Source organism: Zychaea mexicana (genome assembly GCF_025766255.1).
Source record: "Zychaea mexicana strain RSA 1403 chromosome Unknown BDB00scaffold_103, whole genome shotgun sequence".
Taxonomy (NCBI): Eukaryota; Fungi; Mucoromycota; class Mucoromycetes; order Mucorales; family Lichtheimiaceae; genus Zychaea; species Zychaea mexicana.
This window is the reverse complement of record NW_026516766.1, coordinates 62,830-83,509: the sequence shown is the minus strand read 5'-3', so window position 1 is coordinate 83,509 and position 20,680 is coordinate 62,830. Positions and strand designations below refer to the sequence as shown.

Sequence of the window (20,680 nt, the reverse complement as noted above, 5' to 3'; positions counted from 1 at the left end):
CGCCTACATTCTACATGTGAGATTGGAGCATATATACATGTCTGTATCTGACACTCAGTTATCGATTACTAATAGTAGTGTGGGGTATATGAGTAGTAATGTTGTTCCTTCTAAAGTCTTGTGAAGGTGTCGCTTTCTGCTACTATTATGTGTGCTACCAATTTATTGTCTTAAAATTCCTCGAATGATAACAACAAGATGTGTCTCTGTTGCTTATATATCACAAAGTTCTTTTATGCATTCTTCAGCCTAAAATTGATGTAATACACATGTACGTACAGAAGATGAAAAACAGAAAATGTGCGTTTACACAGTTTGTTTCCTCTGTCTATATTCTTCATGGGTGATGGTACCCCAGTATTCCAAATAAAAACTCCATTCCTGTGCCACACGATCCAACTTGTTCAGGAACGTTTTGCCTTGCACGGTTTCAAGAACGTTGGACGGATTCCAGCTGGTTTCATCAAAACGGAGCTGAATATTTTGCATCCGCTTACCCACTTCCAGCATAATATCGTAAAACTTGATCATATGGGGCACAAGTGCTATTTCACTATCAAAAAGATGCTCAATGAACAGCTCGTCAATAACATTGTCTGAGGAAGCAATGGCATGATGCAGCACATCAGGAGCGAAAGCTTGGAGCCGTCCTCTAACACCAAACTTGCGCAGTGTCGTACGACGTGATTCCAAGAACCGAACAAGCCCTTCTTCCGTTACATTATGGCAATCCTCCAAAACGAACTCTTCAACCGTGTCGGGCAGACTAAGCAGCATATCATCGGTGAACGTGATATGACATGATTGTATATGAAGCGACCGGAGATTGGGAGTACAGCGAGGTGTCAACAAATCCATAGCATTTGTTTCGCACCAACGTACAGTCAGATGTGTCAATAAGGGGAATTCGTAACGACATAGTTCTGCCATGGCCCAGGGATGAGAAAACGCGTTGCCTGAGAGGTCGAGCCGTTTTAATACGCTGTGCTGGTGTCGGACAAAGTGATGCAATAGGAATTCAACGGTATGGTATAACTCGTACACAGCGTCATTTATAATGAGTTCCGTCAAACCTCCACTTGTTGCTGCTAGTCTGTTGTCTATGATTTGCTGATGTGGAGATCGTGGTCGTTGTCGCCGGTGTATATCACTTTCTCTTGGCAGATGCAATTTAGTGATATCAAGGTCACCCCATCCGATGATATAATTCGTTAATACAAGCGACGTTAACCGTGGACAATAAAGGCTCAACAGTGAAACGAGTGCTTGACCTGTAAGCTGCCCGAGATCGGGTGACAGTAGTGCAAGCAGTTTTAAATTGGGTGCTGCTTGAAGAAACGGTTCTAGATCGAGACCTTTGTCTAAGCCGAGCGTGAGGTCCGTCAAGTGACAGTTCTCGACCGATGATGGTATTCTCGGCGACCACTCCTCCCAATCATTGAGGTTTATCGAGAATACAAATGTAAAGCTTGTCAAGTTCGGGCATTGCCGGATGAATATATCTGGCGTGACATCGGTTTTCCATTCATCCAGCATTTTTGCGTCGCCCGGTTCGCGGCGCGGAGGAGCAAAATAGATGCGAGTCAACGTCTTGCCGCATCTGGCAAGTAAAGGCATAACGATAGTTTTTGTAAGGCGCTTTGTGCGCACATCAACTATATAAATATTGATCGTTAGAACATAGGGAGCAATCATTGTTGTATATTCTCTACAAAGTTGATTTGGGAAAAAGAGTAATCAAGACATAATAGATTATGTAAAAGCGTAAAGAAAAGAAACGCTACCATCTTGGATCGCATCGCATTTTAGCTCTACCAACAGAAATTTGGCTACGGATGGCCAACAGTCTTCAGCAAACTCTCCTAAATGTACGCGTTTAACAGAAGATGCTTCTATATAGCGCCGGTAAGGTAACAAGTGAGGCACTATAGTATGCTGGTCATCTGTCGACAGGTTTTGCCACATATCGTGTCTGCACAAAATCATGGCTTGCCAGGATTTACAAACAGTGCTACACCGTATTCGCTCTCGAAATGTCAACAGTGTCAAAACTGAATCTTGAACTTCGGTTGGTGAAATTGATAACCGATCGGCTCATTGATCGTCATGACTTTTGCGAGTTGTATGTTAGGTAGAGAAAAAGAAAGAGGACATTAAAAACAGTGCCAGGCTAACGCTGCATAATTTCTAGGTGACACAAGTTCTTCCTTTGTAAGGCTTACATGTGGTATGGTGTGGCGCAATCATGATGCACACGAACTTTGAAATAAATCACAATACGTATTACGCGACCAGGATCGAGTGTTACAACGATATTAAGCACCGATGCCAAGACTGTACGAGAATACTGTCAGCTTCAGAGGTGCAAGTGTTTTTAAGGAGGGTGCAATCATCTTCGCTTAAACGATGTGGAACATTTTTGTTTTTGAGCTGAGTGCTACCCTCAACTTTTTCAAAGTAATAAACTGGGTCTCTTTCTTGTTATAAGTATGCCGACCAAAACGGTGTTTTGCCGACATATAAGTTCGGCAAAGAAAGCGATACTTTAAAAGATGCAACAATGAACCGGAGGTGATCAGCCTTAAGACAGCTTACAGTATTTCTTACTTTATCTTACTGATTAAAAGGGAAACAACCTATTTCACTTTCAATCCTTCAGCGAGTGGGCGGTTCGATGTTAAAAAAGTAGAATCTTCACAAGGAAAATATACAGTATATGATATTGTATGTAATAAAGCTATGGTACAGGTTGTCAGAAAAGCATCATTAGTCAAACATACAGTATCTTGTTATGTATCAAACATCATCCAGTAGGCCTATAAAACAGCATCGAAAAGAATAGAAACGGGAAAAAAGAATCACGTCAATGAGTATTTCGACTACCACGATTGCCCGACTCTCGTTAACTTTCAACCCTCAGTAACTTCAATCTTTTCAGAGATAGTTTTATACGGGAAGTGTATAAAGCGCAAATTTCCTTTCATGCATTCTTCAGCCTAGGACTGATACATTACACTGGTACAAAGTATAGTTTATTTACTTGGTTCGTTTTCTCCGTCTATATTCTTCATGGGTAATGGTAACCCAGCCTTTAAAATGAAATATCCATTCATTTGCCACACGATCCAACTTGTCTAGAAACGCTTTGCCTTGCACAGTTTCGAGAAAGTCGGGCGAATCATAAAAATCATCAAAGCTGAGTTGGATCTTTCGCATCTGCTTACCCACATCCAGCATGATATCGAAAAACGTGATCATGTCGGGCACAAGTCTTATAATAATACCGGTAAGCCGCTCAATGATTAACTCGTCAATAACATTGTGTAGGGAAGCAATGACATGATGCAACACATGAGGTTCGATTGCTTGGACCAACCGTCTAAAGCCGATCTTGCGCAGGGTCGAACGACGTGATTCCAAAAACCGGACGAGTCCTTCTTGCGTTACAACGCAACAATCCTCCAAAATGAGCTCGTCAACCGTGTTGGGCAAATTTAGGAGCATAGCATCGGTGAAGGTGTACAGACATTCTCGTATATGAAGCGACCGGAGATTGGGAACACAGCGAGGTGTAATGAGCTGATGCATTAAATCCATTGCGTCTGTTTTGCTGTAACGTACAGTCAGATGTGTCAATAAGGGAAATTCGTAGCGGCATACTTCTGCCATTGCCCGGTGCTCGGAAAACGTGTTGCCTGAGAGGTCGAGCCGTTCTAATACGCTGTGCTGATGTCGGACAAAGTGATGCAATAGGAAAACAGCGGTTTGGCGAAAAAAGCCCACAGAGTCATGTAACAAGAGATCCGTCAAATCTCCACTTGTTGTTGCTGCCAGTCTGTTGTCAATCGATTTCTGATGCGAAGATCGTCGTCGTCGTCGTCGCTGCAGATCACTTCTTCTTGGCATATGTAATTCGGTGATATCAAGGTCACCAAGTTGGGGTGCATTACTCGTCAACGCAAGCGACGTTAACCGTGGACAATGCTGATCCAACAGCGAAAATAGTACTGGACCAGTAAGCATCCTGATATCAGGAAATAGTAGTGCAAGTTGTTCCAAATTGGGTGCCGTTTGAAGAAACGGTTCTAGGTTGAATTCTCTATCTACACCGAGCGTAAGTTCGGTCAAATGAGAGTTCTTGATCGATGATGGTAATGTCGGTGCCCAATCCCTTATAAACTTGAACGATATCGAAAATACAAATGTAAAGCTTGTCAAATTCGGGCATTTCTGTATGAATATATCTGGAGTGACATCGGTCTCCCATCGTTCCAGCATTGTTTCGCCACGTGGAGGCGCAAAATAGATGTGAGTCAACGTGTTGCCGCAGCTGACAAGTAATGGTATAACAATGTATCTCGCCAGGCGCTCTGTGCGCACATCGACTATATGTATATTGGTCGTTATTACATACAGTAGGGAGCAATCGTCATTAAATTGGTTTGATCAGGACATAGTAGATAGTGTAAAGGTGCAAGAAAAAATAACGAAGAGAAAAGAGACGCTACCATTTTGAATCGCATCGCATTTTAGCTCTGCCAACACAAAGTTAGCTACTGATGGCCAACAGTCTTCAGCAAACTCTCCTAAATGTACGCGTTTAACAGAAGATGCTTCGATATAGCGCCGGTAAGGTACCAAGTGAGGCACTATAGTATGCTGGTCGTCTGTCGACAGGTTTTGCCACATATCGTGTCTGCACAAAATCATGGCTTGCCAGGATTTACATACAATGCTACACCGTATTCGCTCTCGAAATGTCAACAATGTCAAAATGGAATCTTGAATTTCGGTTGGTAAAATTGATAACCGATCGGTCTCATTGTTCGTCATGACTGTCGCGAGTTGTATGTCAAGTAGACAAGAAGAAAGAGGACATTAAAAACAGTGCCAAGCTAACGCTGCATTTTATGCATTATTTTTAGGTGACACAAATTGTTTCTTTGTAAGGCTTACATGTAGTATGCTGTGGCGCAATCATGATGGACACGAACTTTGAAATAAATCACAATACGTATTACGCGACCAGGATCGAGTGTTACAACGATATTAAGCACCGATGCCAAGACTGTACGAGAATACTGTCAGCTTCAGAGGTGCAAGTGTTTTTTAAGGAGGGTGCAATCATCTTCGCTTAAACGATGTGGAACATTTTTGTTTTTGAGCTGAGTGCTGCCCTCAATTAAGTAATAAACTGGGTATCTTTCTTGTTATGAGTATGCCGACCAAAACGGTGTTTTGCCGACAAATAAGTTCGGCAAAGAAAGCGATACTTTGAAAGATGCAACAATGGACCAAAGGTGATCAGTCTTAAGACAGCTTATTTCTTACTTTCTATCTTATTGATAATACGGGTGTCTGTCCGGCTCCATGGCTGTTTATTAAATCACGTCTGACGGCAAGTGATTGGCAGATACTACTACGACCATTCTATAAAAAGCGCAGCAACGGGCTGATGTTGATCACCGTTGAAACACATACTTCAATTTTGTTTTTCTCAAGCAAAATGTTCTACAGTGATAAAACTGGTACTGTAGAAACCCGCTTCTTTAAAAACGTCGACAAAAAAAAATAAAATTTCACGTACGTATGGCGATATATAATGCGCATTGTTTTACATTTAAGAAAAAAATTTACTTCGCTCACTTTTACTTTATCCATCGAATAGCAAAGAGTCGTCAAGTTACATGAAGAAATGGTCCCATTCAAAGATAGGACTTGACTAGAGTGTTGTGGCTATTCTTGGTTCACAGAACACAGGTAAAAGTAGAGAAACAAGAGCATAAAACAACAGTGCTTATGGTTTTCCTTTGGGAGAACGAAAGAGTATGAGCAGTGGACGAAGGATAAGCTGAAACCGTAAATTTAATACCCGATCTATCATACTTAATAGACACCCTGCTGAACCAATTGTTTGCTACATCGTTTGATATCATAGATTCGAATAAAGCTGGGCAAACAACTCCCATTGCTCGTTATGGACGTCGAAGGCAGCAATGGCCGTGAAGGCGGCGAGGACAACAATTTGGAGCGTAAAGCGGCTCTATTTTCACTGGCAGCAAGGCGTCAGATCATTTAAAATCTACACAGGTCTGAAGTGAACGATCAGAACAATATGAGTTTGCTGCAGACGGTTTTTGAGTCCAGCCTTCAATTATTCAGAACTCAAAACGAGTGAGCCTATATTTCTTGTGGTCAATTTATGATATGTCTTTATACATTATCCTTGTTTAGCTTTTTTGCTTTGAGCTCCACGCATATTTAAAGACCTTACAATATTCACACTTTAGTAGTAAGGAAAAGACTGTGATGTTCCAACTATCGTTCGTGATTATGATGGGTCAGCCCATACTTGAAAGCTTGACGAGAACGTTTAGACTATTATACAAGGTACATAATGGAGTTTAAAGGAATTATCTAAAAGGAGAAATCGTCGCTAAATTCAATATGCTTGTATGCTTTTGTGCTAGATGAACTACAGCCCGCAGGACTGGAGAACTTCAAAGTCGAAGATTACTTTGCATTCGATATGCCACTTTGCCTCACAAACTTCTTTTTCCCGAGCAGGTTGATCGGTTGATGAAGAAGTTGCTAAGCTTCGAATTAAATTTCTTTGTTCGTAGGAATATAAACACAGTGCTCCGCTCTCAGTACTGCAGCAAGAAGAATGTTTTTGTCAACGTCTACCATGTTCACATCCCGAGCATTTGGTAAACAATCTGATCGAACAAGGACTTGGTTATAGCAACCCAATGAGAACTTTTGCTCGCAATCCACTGTTAAGAGATTAGTCATGTAATAAGTAGCAGAAATAATCCCAAAAAGTATTATATGCTTATGTAGATCTATTGGCAAGGCAACAAAAGATAATCTAAGAATCTATACATATTATTAATTTATATCATAGACCGTATTCTAACGATTCAAGCAAGATATATAACACCTTAAAATAAAGGAGTCAATGTCAAAGTGGTTCCCTGGTCAGTCTAGCAAGGTTATGGAAGAAGAGCCATAAAGAGTGCGAAGCAAAGCATTGAACTCATTTGAAAAAAAAGACGCTTCTCAATTCCTCCCTAAGTGTCCTTTATATAACCGAGCTCCAAAAGCTGTTATCTAGGTACGGTGCAGAAATAAGCAATGTACATACTACATTTAAATGATTGCAAGTGAAAGGACACTACAGCTGCTGCTGTACATTAGAGTCAATCAAAACATGCTTTGATATATGTATTGCTAGTATTGGCAGCAGTTTTTTCATGGTCAAAAAAGATGAGTCACTATTTGATCCTTGTCTGCTAATATATTGATATCTTCTTATATCCCTATATTACTATTACTATATATACATATTCACTAATACTGATGAGCTTTTATAGCTATATAAGTAAGAGTATAAGCTTAATACTTATCATAAACATAATGTGTTTGCTAATAGTAAGAAGTTACAATATCCTAAGTATTTAATTCAAATATGCATAGAAAGAAAAGTAAGAGAGGAAAGTAGTGACACTACTGACACGCCACCATCGTCGTCGTCGCCGCCGCATGCAAAATTACGTATGCTCAAAAAAGCCTGTGGGACCCGCGAAAACTACGAGCTTGCGTGGTCTAGCGGTTATGATCTCGGTTTCCCAAGCAGGAATTAACCGAGGGCCCGGGGTTCGACTCCCCGCGTAAGCAGTTCTTTTTTTTATGATTGTTACGCAAACAGGACTCAGGGCGATAAGGGAGGAGGGGGTGGAGGAGAAGACGACTGGTCCGCAGTAGTGGTGTCTTCATTTTCAGTCAATTTCATTCTTTTAGCCCGCTCAGCGTCATTGGCACGACGTTTCAAAGTTTTGCGATGGGAACGGCTGCTAAAGTGTTGTTTCCATTCGAGATCGCCATAGAGAATGAGGGGTTCGCCGTTGCTGGTGCGACAAATAGTGCAGGTATGTTTTTGCCAAGTCAATGCACGAGTCTGAGAACTATAATAAAATTAATTTTTCTCAGGTGTGTTACACAGAGAGAGAGAGAGAGAGAGGGAAAACTTACTCCAGTGTAGAAGGCGAGGAGGAGGATAATGGTGCGAGCATAGATGTAGCTAATGATCCGAGCGACGTAGCATCCGGTAGGGGCTTATCCTCCTGAAAGGCTAAAAAAACGTTAGAAGATTAGCGTGGGTACGATGGTGGGTGGCCCAGAAAGTAAATGATTACCGGTTGCTATATCGATTGCATTTTGTCGGACATTCGTATCCCAAGCATCCAAGTCTATTTTCCAAACATCGATGAGCTTCCTTGCACTTTTGCCACTGTAAAATCAAGGTTTACCTGTCGCGTCCAAGAGAAAGATATCCACATCTTTTGATTTGTTGACGATTGACAATAGTTTGTTGCGTATCCATTGCACTTGACGTTTAGCATAGCGTCGAGTGGCAGACTTCATTCGCTCAGTGCATTCTATCCGAATCTTGTCAAGGTCTAATGGGAGCAACGCATATATCAATCAAACTATATATCATTGTCCGCGAGTAAAAGTCGCCTTTACCTTGATCAGATTTGTCATTTGCCTCAATAGCAGAGAAATATGGATCGAATTCCTTGTATCCTATGGCCTGCCATAGTCCACGCTGATACTTTTCCAGATCCTGGCCCGGTAACTGTACGCTTCCGTCCACTACCCGTTTTCTTAATGATTTAATTTCATCGAAAAGACCAGTCTAGTTGTAATAGAGTAGGTGTCAGATCCCAACCTTATAGTCTATAGTGTTTGCATATTATGTCATATTACCTCGATCATTTTATCTACACGGTCATCTAGACGTGGATTTAGTTTCATAGGATCGGCATATAGCCAGAATATCAACGATTTGAACCTAAAAATAAAAAGTTGCAGGATTTGTTTCTGCTTTAGTCAAAAGCCCGCGCTTTTCCATTCTTGTTGCAATATGATTTCATGACTCTACTATATCATTTCATTGTCGACCAGCTGATTTATTACCTTGCTTGCATGCCATGTGCATCATGCTGCTCCTGCTGTTCTTTTATGATATCACTTTGAGGTCGACCTGTTTGATGATATATCTGCAGGCTTCTCAAAATCTTTCGACGATCTGACGGGTGCCAACGGTTGGCCATCACTGGATCCACCTTTTGTAGCTGGGCATGTAAATCTGCCGTACTCAAAGCTTCCAGCTCGGATGATGCTTGTCGTTGCTCTTGTTCTTCTTCATTTCTCTCCTTGATCAGCATATTGTGCCAAAGCAACGATTGGATATAGTAGTTTGTTCCTCCAACTATCACGGGGAAGTTTTGTTCCAGTGACAATTTCTCGATCTAATACAATGCATATTTTAAAGGTGTGTGAGCTCCTGCTATAATATGTCAACCGTATCTGTCAACACTTACGCACTCGGTTGCGTCGCGTTTAAACTCGGTCACTTTGTATTCGTCTTCAGGATCTAAAAAATCCATCAAGTGGTGTTGTACGCCTTGTCGTTCGTGAATTGGCATTTTATTCGTAATGACGTCGAGACCTTTATACACCTGTATCAAATATTTTTGACGTAACCACACATACACACATGAGTAGAGATCAGTAACTCTGTCGTAAGCGCACTTACGCACGTTGAGAGAATGTTGTTACCTGCATCGAGTCAGCATTGATCACTTGACCGCGTAAAGCTTTACATAATTCAACGCCTAACTGTGATTTACCGACGCCTGTTGTTCCAATGATTGTTGCTACTCTTCGCATAGGATATAAGCAAGAAAAAATTCTTCGTAAAACAAAGCGGGGGTTACTTGTTCCTAATTGAGTAAATGAGTTCTGTAACAAAAAGTTGAGTGGGCGGAATCCCTCACACAAACCCACCCTCTCTCTCTTCCTTTTTTTTTATTGGAACGAAAAAAAAAAAAGAAAGGTCAATGACTACCACGACGACAACGGCCAACAGTCGCTCCAATACTGTCACGACCATGAACAAGGGCATTCTAAAAAAGCCAGCCAAGAAGCCACCTTCCGTTACCTCAACCGGCTCGACCAGTTCCTGGCTCACCCGCATTCAGTCCAAACTATATTATTCATCCACAGACGGTAGCGATCCTTATGCAGTTCCTGCACTGCCGAGACAAGAGCTGAAACGAGTGACTTTTTCCGTCAGAAAGCTTACGACCGAGTATATTCTTTACAACAATGTGGATGACAAGGACGACATGTTGACCGATACTAGTCAACAATCGTCACCTTCTCAAACGACGTTTATAGATGACCAACAACAAGGCGACGACAACGACAACGATCAATTCGACACTAATTACCAGTCAACAAGCATTAGCAGTTGCAGGGAATTGCCCAAATACTATGAACGAGCTTGTCGACTTCGTGAAGAACAACCACTGGAAAGCTTTATGGATTTGCTACGTTCTAGTTGGTGAGTTCTTAACACAGAAAGAGAAAGAGAGAGAGAAAGAGAAAAAGAGGGAGACAGACAGGGAAATATTCTATCTATACTAATATGAAACTCGAAAATGAAAATCATTTATCAATAAAATGATATGTTTCTCCCCGCCTCTTTCAATCAAAGAAGCTTCTCACGCTTAACGACGATTAACTTGGCAAATCAAATGATCGACTCGAGACAAGCAGGGCCAATTGCAGATATCCTCATGTTAAATTGCGGTCTGTGCAGTCTTGATCTTTCCAATTGTGGTATGAACGACGAGGTAATTATCATTCATTTGAAGCCAGCAAAGGGTCAGAGAGGGGGTTGGTATTACGACATCAGTGATTGGGTTGATTGATGGTAGCACAACAGGAGAAAGACGAGAGAGAGAGAGAGAGAGAGAGAGGGTTACTTGCGGGAAAGGTTTGACAAAAAATAACAGGTGGCTAAATCACAGCATTGGATGCCTATTATAGACTGTTCGAATCTTGCTTCATAGCTTGCTGATCACCGATCGACTCCCTGAATTAAAACTTGCGGGAAATGCCTTCAAGGCCGACGGATTCAAATACATTTCTATCTATATTAGCCAGGTAACCTATTGTTGTCTTCTGCAAACTATGAACCCTCCTACTTTTACTACAGTGCCGCACTAACAACAACTGCACACATGAATTTTGTAGTCAAGAGCTATCAAATCAATAGACCTATCTCGATCTGTACCCGATAAACGAGCGTTACGTTACCTTTCTCACGCAGTCCATATCGCCCCATCATTACAAAAGTTGATATTGGACCATTGTTCGCTAAAAGCACCATTGATCGAGATCTTGGCTGGCGGTGTCCGTCAATCCATATCATTGAACCACCTTTCGTTACGCCACAACCGTATTTCACAAAATGCAGCACCATGGATCGCCGCCATGTTGATCAATGACGAACCGATCGAAATGTATTGGCAAACGGGTGAATATCCACGACGCGGGATTCAGCAATTGGATTTGACTGGCAACTACTTGCAGCAAGCTGTCGCATCTATTGCCCAAGCATTATACAACAATCGCTCGTTGACACATTTGATATTGACTGACTGTCAGATATATCCAAATGAATGTGCTAGATTGGCCGAAGCTTTGGTAAGTGGCACTGGTCGGGAAAAGAAAGGACAAGTATTGTTGGTTTTTACTGACAACAAACACTATCTATTATAGCTTTCAAACCATCATTTACAAGTACTCGACCTTTCGGATAATCCGTTAGCCAACAAATCCGATGAAGGCGTATGTTTTCTAATAAGCGAGAAAGGGAGAAAAGAGAGTGGAGGATTTATATGTGTCGATACATCGAAAGTATATTAACTATTAAGGACATGCACATATTTAGATTCAAAGCATCAAGACAGCATTGTCAAGAAACCATTTTCTACGTGAACTCAATCTTGCAGGGACAGATCTAGATTCCAGCGCTGCAATTGCACTCGCTGAATGTTTACCCGAAAATTCAACATTGTCCCGTCTTGATCTATCACGTAATCCACACATCACCATGGCTGGTGTCTTGGCTCTATCAATATCTATCAAGATGAATCACACATTGACGTTTTTGGATATTAACATACCGGTAAAGATTGTGTCCTTTTTTCGTGAGAACCAAAGGGACGCCAATTAGAAAACTAACATGCTGTTGTGCTTAGCCAAACGAGGTGGACATGGCCGAATTACAAAATGATATCGTCGCAGTTTGCACACGCAACATGCAGCGATCGTATGAAGACAGTCTGTACTATTCACCACAGAAGCTCCAAGAGGTAGATGATGACGAAGGAGAACAAGTGGTGTCGGAAGAAGACGCGCTGAACGGAACTTCGTCCTCATCAACGCTCTCTTCGTCCTCGTCGTCATCATCATCGCCTAGGTCACACAACGATGACGATGTTGACGATGCTTCTTACCATAACAGCGTTACCAACAGCACGACTACTACCACTACGACTACGACTATCCAAGATAAACGTAGCTCGAATGTCTCAATAGTAAGGACCTTAACATCTTGCTACATATGTGTTAATGAAAGAAGAAGCACTGACGAGTATTGCAATTTATGTTTTTCTTATAGTCCTCAGCTTATTCTTTCGATGAGATTCCCATGTGAAACAAGTTTAAAACTCGTATACCATCTTCTTCTTCTTTAATTATACTTGTCGTCTTACTATCCTTTCTCTCACCGCCATCATCTTATTTCATATACCAACAGCCCTTTTTCTTCTCTTGCTTTTCTTTCTGTGAATATTATTTCTTCTATCAACGTCATCATCTACATTATCCTATTCGTTATATAAAGCTTTTTTTCCATCGGTCTTTCACATGCCATTTATTAATGTATCATGCTGTTTGTTTAAGCAGCGCGCCGCTGTGCTCTTTGCATGAGCGTTGCCCGCGCATAGAGCTTAGAATAATCGCTGCTATAATTATTCACTGATATGTAAAAAACGCACCAGTAAAATTAAGGTTGCTTGTGGGTGTCTCTCTCTCTCTCTCTTTCCTCCTACTTTAACTTTTTTTCTGCTCACTGCTCACTGCATACTACCATTTTACTGTTTTTTACTTTCTCCCTTTGTTTCGTTTATCTGACACCATGGGTGACATGGGACAGGCTCGTATATCTAACAGCGTGAATAACATAGCACGCATGCTCAGCAGTCTTGCGCTCGATGATGACATGGATATCAATCTATTCAACTCTCTGCAAACTGCGATGCACGGACAACACTTCGGAGGCGAACGACGCTCCTGTACGGTGTTTGCATCTTCGTTTTCAATGGGATACATGGCTTCGGAAACCACCTTCGTCCGGCAATGGTCCACACAAACGAACGTCCGATTCAGCTACAACTACAACACCCGTTTGGTGACCATCTATTTCGGACACGCAGGGCACACATACAAGGTCGAGTTCAAGCTCAATACATTAAACAACAACGGTGAAATCGTTGTCGAAGATATTGACACGAGCGGCAACCAAGCGGCGCTCACAATGATGCTCAAGCACCCGGGCCGATTCTGGCTAGAGTGGTCTAGAAACGGGCGTAAAGAAAGTGCTTGGTATCGTGTGGTTGATCTCGACAGTGGTGTCTCTTCTCATGTCGCTCTAATCGGGACTGGATACAATGGGCCGCCATCCTCGCCCTTGCCGTCATCATCAACGGCCGCTACAGCCAATCCACTCGGCAAATGGACCGCTTATCGAGTGACGTTTACGCTCCACATGTCTACACATACAAAAGCCCGAACGTGTTACAAAACATTAATCAGGAAACTTGTTGAACACAAGGCCATCCCACGGGGTCCAATTACGCCCGGTGTCAAAATTGGAGTCGAGCATGATCCATTGTCGACACACCCATCATTATCATCGTCAGCACCGTCATCACAGTCAAGAGTCGGTCATGATGAACGCTATAACCGAATCAAAAACTTTGAGGCGTTTTACACACTCGAGAGTTTTATTTCGAGCTACCGTCTAAATGAAAACGCGCTGACCGAAGACTTTTACACAATTCTGTGCCGGCTACCACCGTTTGTCGCCATCGATGCACTCAAGCTCATGTGCTATAGAGAAGACGAGCGGGTATGGCACCCACTTGAAAAACTCCAAGAACTTGTGCAAAAGCAATCGACGTTAGGCCTCGGCCATCTCCGAGGGCGCCGCCGGCGCAGAAGCCACATCACATATGTTTACAAGGTCATGGTGACACCAACAACCTTTGTGCTCGAGCTCCCACAACCGGAAATGTCCAACCGCGTGGTTCGACATTTCAGGCGCTACGATGATCGGTTTTTACGGGTCACGTTTGTTGAGGAAGGGTTGGGGACGTTGATGAATACGGCATCCACGCGACACTTGATTAGTGAAAAATTGTTTGACAGGATCCTCAAAATCATCAGGGACGGGATTCGCATCGGGGATCGTTACTATGAGTTTTTGGCGTTCTCGAGTTCGCAACTGAGAACCCATGGATGTTGGTTTTTCTCGTCGACGACCATGGAGGAGGATGGTAGCTTGTTGGATGCAAACAGGATTCGTCAGTGGATGGGAAATTTTCGGAATGAGCGGGTGGTTGCTAAACATGCCGCGCGTATGGGTCAGGTAAAGAAAAAGACTGGTTTCTAAGATGAGAATGCATGCAGGGGGAGGCATTGTTAGGGGAACAGTGGTCCCCCCGTTAAGATCACCCTCATCTTTTTCAGCCCTCATTGAGACCCCCTTCGAGGTTGATCCTAACGGGGGACCACTGTATCAGTTCGCCTTTAATTGGTAACGCTTATGTACTTTCATGCTACCCTATCTTAGTGCTTTTCATCAACCCAACCGATTACGATGCTTACCCCGGATCAAGTAACGCACATTAGAGACGTTACGAACAGAAATGGATTTACATTCTCTGACGGCGTCGGCCGGATCGCTCCCGATTTGGCCGAGCTCGTGGCCAAGAAAATGAATCGATCGCGTGTCCCAAGTGCCTTCCAGATTCGACTCGGCGGTGCCAAGGGAGTCCTCACAGTCCATGCTCAAGAAAATGACCGTATGAGACCAGGCACCATTGCCCTGCGACCGAGCCAGATCAAGTTTGAATCCGAGTATCAAATGCTAGAGATCAACCATACGGCCAACTACTCTTGCGCACATTTAAACCGCCAACTGATCAGCATTCTATCCTCACTCAAAGTACCTGATTCTGTGTTTTTGGATATCCTCGACGACATGGTCCATGATGTAGACAAGATGTTGACAGATCCGTTGCAAGCATCTCGCATCTTACGCGAAACGGCTGATGGACTCGGTATTCAACATGCCATGGCCAAGATCGTTGAAGCTGGGTTTTTGCAACGTCGCGATCCGTACATCAAGAACTTACTCGAGGCATTCCGTGTCGCTCGACTCAAGGAAGCAAGGAAAAAGGCTCGCATCCCCGTCATCAAAGGCGTGTTTTTGATGGGCGTACTGGATGAGACTAATACCTTGCAGGAGAACCAAATCTTTTGTAAATTTATTGATGGCGATTACAACGAACAGACGCTGACAGGCGAATGTTTGGTGTATCGTTCACCATCTTTGCATCCTGGTGATGTGCGAATGTTGAAAGCCGTCGATATCCCTCAATTACGCGACTTGTGCAATGTCGTCGTGTTCCCAGCTCAAGGTGAGCGAGATATCCCAAGCATGTGCTCAGGTGGAGATTTGGATGGCGATTGCTACAGGTGTGTAATTCTAGTAACGAAATCGTTGTTGTCTGGCTGTGCTGTCAAGGAGATATTTTCTTAATACGTTTTGCTATGTATCATGATGGTTATACCATGGACTACTATTTTCTTTCTCTGCGTAGCGTTATCTGGGACAAAAGACTGTTTCCTCCACCTGATTATCGAAACATCATCCCAATGAGCTACACGGCACCGAAGCCTCTTACGTTAGCAGATGAAGTCACTATTGATCATATCAAGGAGTTCTTTGTCAGCTTTATTAAGCTAAGCAACCTTGGCCAAATCGCAAATGCTCATCTTGCCAAAGCAGATCGCTCCCCCGATGGCGTGTTTGACTTTGGATGCATACAGTTAGCAGAGTACCACTCCATGGCTGTCGGTAATTTTTTTCTTTTTCTTAACGTACTCTGCAACTTTCAACAGACTCCAGAACAGTGTTAATAATCATGTCGACTTGGTCATACAGATTTTGCAAAAACAGGCGTGCCAGCTGAGCCCAATCCAAGCCTTTTGACAATGCCCAACCAAAGATATCCAGATTTTATGGAGAAGAAGGACAAACCATCTTACGAGTCGGAAAAGGCGTTGGGCAAACTATTCCGCAGGATTGGCCACATCAAGTACCGAGAATACCGTGACACGTTATGGGACGTGAATACAGATGGTGTCTATTATGACGCACGCATCCAAGTCCCAGGGATGGAAAGTTACATTGGCGAAGCGAGACGTTTAAAACGCTACTATGACCGTGAGCTACGTGACATGATGGGCCGATTCGGCGTCAACAGCGAGGCAGAAATCATGTCGGGCTGGATCATCAAGTGGATGCACAAGCGACGCAACGAAAGGTTGTTTGAAGTACAACAGCAGGCGCGCAAGGACATGATGCGAATGAAGACCCGTTGGTACCATACCGAGTTCTCTGCGAGTAAAAATATTGCAATGAAACAGGAGGATCTGGAGGCCAAGGCCGCTGCGTGGTATTATGTCGCATATCATCCCCACGAGCAAAGACGACAGCGCGAGGAAGGCAAGCAGTTTGACAAACGATACAACACCCACGATGAGGAACTGTTGAGTTTCCCTTGGGTTGCTCAGAGTATTTTGTGTGAACTTGCAAGGAAGCGAATGGGTATCAGTAATACCAATAGTGCGTATCCTACGTTTGCAGAAGATGTCATTGCAATGTATGATCCGGGTGAGCCTCCGTCAGACCAAGAAGATGACGATTACTCGGAAAGCGACTACGGATCCGAATATGAACCGTAGTACTTGCTTAGTAGTGTGTTTATCTTTACATGAGCATGCTAACCTTCTCTCTGCACTGTAGCTCTCACAGAATGATGATAAATAAAAAGTAGCGTGTTGTTTTTATCCACTCTTTCTTTTGTGATTTGCATATTTCAATATGGTCGGAGTTTACGCAATGCATTTCGCTTGACGTGATGCCAAAACAATTTTTCCGGCGACCCCACACTCCCTGGGAAAATAGTCAATCCTCTTTTGTAATCCGGATGAATAGATTGAAGAAGCCCTTTTCCCTCCCGCAAAAATAAATGCCGCAACGGTATTATCATAACCTCTGTTCCTTTCCACACCTTTTTCTTTCAATCTTTCCAGTATTTTAACCAAACCCCCTACTCTTTTTTCTATACTTCTACGCGCACACTTACACGCAATCAACCATGGTCGAACTCAAAACATACACTCGTGAAGAAGTTAGCCGTCATGCTGCCGAAGAAGATATTTGGATTATTATCGACACTGACGTCTACAATATGAGCGTTTTCATTGACATGGTATTACTATGGAATGGATTTGGGGAAGAAGAAAACAAGCAAGATGAAAGAGTTACTTTTGTATCAAATGTATCATTCATCAACCAACCAAACCGAAATCATATTAGCATCCGGGCGGTGCCTTTCCTATTCTTGAATACGCAGGCAAGGACGCCACCGAAGCCTTTTATGGCCTGCATCGTCAAGAAGTGCTGCTGAAATACAAGCGATACAAGATCGGTACTCTTGCTGATGAAACGCCTCAGATCAAGATCCGTCAGCATGGTGATAACTCGACGGTGCCGTATGCTGAAATGAGTGCTTTTATGGGATACAAGTCGCCTTATTACAAGTAAGATTGCTGAAGGGTGGTAGGGGGCCGGGTTGGTATGATGCCCACGACATGGTAATAACGTTTTCTTGTCGTATTATTTAATGTGTGTAGCGACTCGCATTTCCGTTATCAGGCTGCTCTACGTAAAATCTGTGATGAATTAAAGGCCGAGGCACAAGAATGCGACAGTGCTGGCGATCGCCCTTCCGACGAATTTGTCAAAAAGTTAGCAGCGCATCATCTTTTGGCTGCTCATGTTGGCCCTGGCCCATGGTTACACGGACTGATGTTGCCTGGCAATGTGCCTGGCACTGAATTCGATTATTTCCAGTAAGCAGAGTTACACGACCCTACTCGTTTCCTGGGGGGAGGAATTTATTCTAACCGTAATTTTTTCATAGTGATATGATCACTCATCAAGAATTTGCTCGTTGGGGAGCTCCAGGTTTGGTTGCCGGTATAACTGGTGGTATGACCATCTCTCTTCCTACCGTCTTGAACTATGGCAAGCCTGAACTCAAGGCAGAGGTTCGTAATACTATTCTCTATACGTTTGTCTTTCGAAAACGTAGAAGTAAAAAGGCACCCATATTAACTCTAATATTTTGTAATGGAAAAACAACAACAACAACAGTTGGTGCCTTTGCTTTTATCTGGCGAAAAGCGCATGTCCTTGGCCATCACTGAGCCCTATACCGGTTCAGACGTCGCCAGTATTCGCACGGTTGCTAAAAAAGTGGAAGGAGGTTATGTTGTCAATGGTGTCAAGAAATGGATTACCACCGGTCGTTTCGCCCATTATTTCGCCACTGCCGTCCGAACTGAAAAGGGTATCTCCATGCTCTTGATTGAACGCCAAGAAGGTGTGGAGACCAAGCCTATCAAAACATCGTATTCGCAAAGTGCTGGTACCGCCTATGTCACATTTGAAAATGTATTTGTCCCAGATGCAAACTTGCTTGGTATTGAGCATCAAGGTTTCCGTGTTGTTCTGTAAGTAGAAAAAAATTGGTTTTTCTGATTAAGTAAACAGCGCCTAACATCTTTCTTCTTAGTTCTGTAAGTGTTTGAAATTTTTAGGAAAACAGGATGGTTTTTTATACAGGGTGACTAATTCTAGGTTGTTATCATTATGGGTTCGCTATCCGATGTGTAGAGTAAGTACATATATGTACGACTGTATATATAGCACAACCGAAGAGTTCTAACCAGATAATGCCCCCCACCCCCACTTCCTCTCTAATTTAGACTTTAACCACGAGCGGTTCATGCTTATTGCACAACCTGTTGCAGTATCCCGCAACGCAGTTGAAGAATGTTTCAAATGGGCTATGCAGCGTAAAGTGTTTGGCAAGCCTTTAATCGACCAGCCCGTCATCCGTAACAAGCTCGCCAAAATGGTAAGAAATTATACAACACATCCGTACGAGTAGGAAAAGAGAGAGAAGGAGTGGCTTACCTTATATAAAATTTCAATTTTCTACCTAGATTGCTGGTGTCGAAAGCTGTCAAACATGGACCGAAAATATTGCTTATCAAATGAACCACATGAAATACGCCGAACAAGCAGACAAACTGGCTGGTCCTATTGCTCTTTTGAAATTCCATGCTACCCGTATGATGCACGATGTTTCGGATGAAGCTTGTCAGATCTTTGGTGGCCGTGCTCTTACCAAGACTGGTATGGGTAAATACATTGAAGATTTACAACGCACGTACAAATTCAATGCCATTCTGGGTGGTTCTGAGGAAATCATGGCTGATCTGGGTGTGCGCCAGGTAATACTACAGTTTTTTATACTTCTTGCGAAAGACTGCTGTAAACTTTCTAACATCCCCCAAACCTTTTTATAAAAAAAATAATAGGCCATGAAGAAGTTCCCAGCTGATGCTAGATTGTAAAAAAAAACAAACCTCCAAATGTGTATAGTATAATCATATCCAAGAACAAAATAAAGAAAAACAGCTAAAAGTAGATCATATATAGCAGATTTTGGAGGGTGATCAATGTGATACCCTAAAGTATGAGTGTCTATCTAATAGCTTCGCTATTATACCTTTTGGTATATTCACATATGAAAAAAAAATGAAGGTTATTTATGGTTGCGGTGCGTGATATCATAGTCCGTAGCCAACATTGATTGCTTTACAATGTGCTTCAGGGAATGGTGGTAATCAGATTAAAAGCTGAGTTCATCATTTGTTGCAGTGGATGTGTATGATCTTTTTGCTGACGTTTTTCTGTAGAGAATAAATGAATACTAGATGGCGACTTTATAGCGCATACTGTATATTTTCCTTGTAAGGTATTCTACCTCTTTTAACATCGAACCGCCGACCCCACTGAAAGATTAAAAGTGAAATAGGGTGTTTTCCTTTTAACTAATAACATAGAAAGTAAGAAATAAGCTGTGTTAAGGCTGATCACGTCCGGTCCGTTGCTGCATATATAATATCGCTTTATTTGCCTACCACTTGTTCGCAAAAACACCATCTTGCTTATCAACAGTAGGACTAGACAGATACCAGTTTTGTTAGTGGTAGTACTATGAGGACAGCACTCAGCACACACGAATAAAGTATTCCGCATCGTATTAATGATGATTGCACCCTTCTATCGAATCATGTGCACTTTGTGTACCTGACGATATTGATCAGGAACCTTAATCAATAAGCATAGCCACTTTTCATACAATCTTGACATTGGTGATTCTTGTTACTGTAACACGCGATTTTGGGCGCGTATTATTGCGAGTTACTTTAGATTCATGATGAATACCGAGTAGGGAGAATGTCATCGTGTGCACACTACGGGATCATTGATGCGCCACATTCAATTTTATAAACAAAACTTGCGTCACCTAAAAACAATGCATACTGT

General features: G+C 42.6%; 8 protein-coding genes and 1 non-coding gene across 9 annotated transcripts; 6 read left to right on the top strand and 3 right to left on the bottom strand.

Annotated features, from left to right (window-relative positions):
• Positions 1-29: 29 nt before the first annotated feature.
• BDB00DRAFT_31533 (uncharacterized protein) lies at positions 30-2,468 on the bottom strand. The gene is made up of 3 exons (XM_053116900.1): positions 2,223-2,468; positions 1,785-2,110; positions 30-1,655 (listed from the first exon to the last, which is right to left on the bottom strand). Exons 2-3 carry the CDS (start codon positions 1,984-1,986, stop codon positions 307-309), a joined length of 1,551 nt encoding a protein of 516 aa, XP_052974966.1. The 5' UTR covers positions 1,987-2,110; positions 2,223-2,468; the 3' UTR covers positions 30-306.
• A 568-nt stretch (positions 2,469-3,036) lies between these two features.
• BDB00DRAFT_942124 (uncharacterized protein) lies at positions 3,037-4,689 on the bottom strand (the record flags this gene model as incomplete). The annotated part of the gene is made up of 2 exons (XM_053129390.1): positions 3,037-4,385; positions 4,509-4,689. 2 exons carry the CDS (start codon positions 4,687-4,689, stop codon positions 3,037-3,039), a joined length of 1,530 nt encoding a protein of 509 aa, XP_052974965.1.
• Positions 4,690-5,977: 1,288 nt separating this feature from the next.
• Positions 5,978-6,580, top strand: BDB00DRAFT_877169 (uncharacterized protein; the record flags this gene model as incomplete). The annotated part of the gene is made up of 2 exons (XM_053127575.1): positions 5,978-6,032; positions 6,471-6,580. The coding sequence occupies 2 exons, from the start codon at positions 5,978-5,980 to the stop codon at positions 6,578-6,580; spliced, it is 165 nt and encodes a 54-aa protein (XP_052974964.1).
• A 1,017-nt stretch (positions 6,581-7,597) lies between these two features.
• BDB00DRAFT_t105 lies at positions 7,598-7,680 on the top strand. Its single transcript has one exon. It is a non-coding gene; the product is annotated as a tRNA-Gly (tRNA).
• A 34-nt stretch (positions 7,681-7,714) lies between these two features.
• On the bottom strand, positions 7,715-9,738 carry BDB00DRAFT_877168 (IPP transferase-domain-containing protein; the record flags this gene model as incomplete). Its single annotated transcript, XM_053127574.1, has 9 exons — positions 7,715-7,967; positions 8,035-8,134; positions 8,199-8,252; positions 8,313-8,462; positions 8,530-8,701; positions 8,773-8,857; positions 8,983-9,317; positions 9,390-9,527; positions 9,628-9,738. 9 exons carry the CDS (start codon positions 9,736-9,738, stop codon positions 7,715-7,717), a joined length of 1,398 nt encoding a protein of 465 aa, XP_052974963.1.
• Positions 9,739-9,840: 102 nt separating this feature from the next.
• On the top strand, positions 9,841-12,789 carry BDB00DRAFT_847025 (uncharacterized protein). The gene is made up of 8 exons (XM_053125198.1): positions 9,841-10,414; positions 10,571-10,706; positions 10,903-11,019; positions 11,110-11,562; positions 11,638-11,706; positions 11,810-12,046; positions 12,120-12,458; positions 12,542-12,789. The coding sequence occupies exons 1-8, from the start codon at positions 9,909-9,911 to the stop codon at positions 12,575-12,577; spliced, it is 1,893 nt and encodes a 630-aa protein (XP_052974962.1). The 5' UTR covers positions 9,841-9,908; the 3' UTR covers positions 12,578-12,789.
• A 156-nt stretch (positions 12,790-12,945) lies between these two features.
• BDB00DRAFT_31329 (RNA dependent RNA polymerase-domain-containing protein) lies at positions 12,946-14,760 on the top strand. The gene has a single exon (XM_053116888.1). The coding sequence runs from the start codon at positions 13,061-13,063 to the stop codon at positions 14,594-14,596; it is 1,536 nt and encodes a 511-aa protein (XP_052974961.1). The 5' UTR covers positions 12,946-13,060; the 3' UTR covers positions 14,597-14,760.
• A 310-nt stretch (positions 14,761-15,070) lies between these two features.
• Positions 15,071-16,956, top strand: BDB00DRAFT_772062 (RNA dependent RNA polymerase-domain-containing protein; the record flags this gene model as incomplete). Its single annotated transcript, XM_053120015.1, has 3 exons — positions 15,071-15,684; positions 15,810-16,066; positions 16,154-16,956. The coding sequence occupies 3 exons, from the start codon at positions 15,071-15,073 to the stop codon at positions 16,954-16,956; spliced, it is 1,674 nt and encodes a 557-aa protein (XP_052974960.1).
• A 280-nt stretch (positions 16,957-17,236) lies between these two features.
• Positions 17,237-19,740, top strand: BDB00DRAFT_847022 (acyl-CoA dehydrogenase/oxidase). Its single transcript, XM_053125197.1, has 9 exons — positions 17,237-17,486; positions 17,594-17,817; positions 17,911-18,129; positions 18,201-18,327; positions 18,434-18,792; positions 18,914-18,918; positions 19,048-19,199; positions 19,288-19,578; positions 19,666-19,740. Exons 1-9 carry the CDS (start codon positions 17,373-17,375, stop codon positions 19,699-19,701), a joined length of 1,527 nt encoding a protein of 508 aa, XP_052974959.1. The 5' UTR covers positions 17,237-17,372; the 3' UTR covers positions 19,702-19,740.
• The last annotated feature ends 940 nt before the right edge of the window (positions 19,741-20,680 follow it).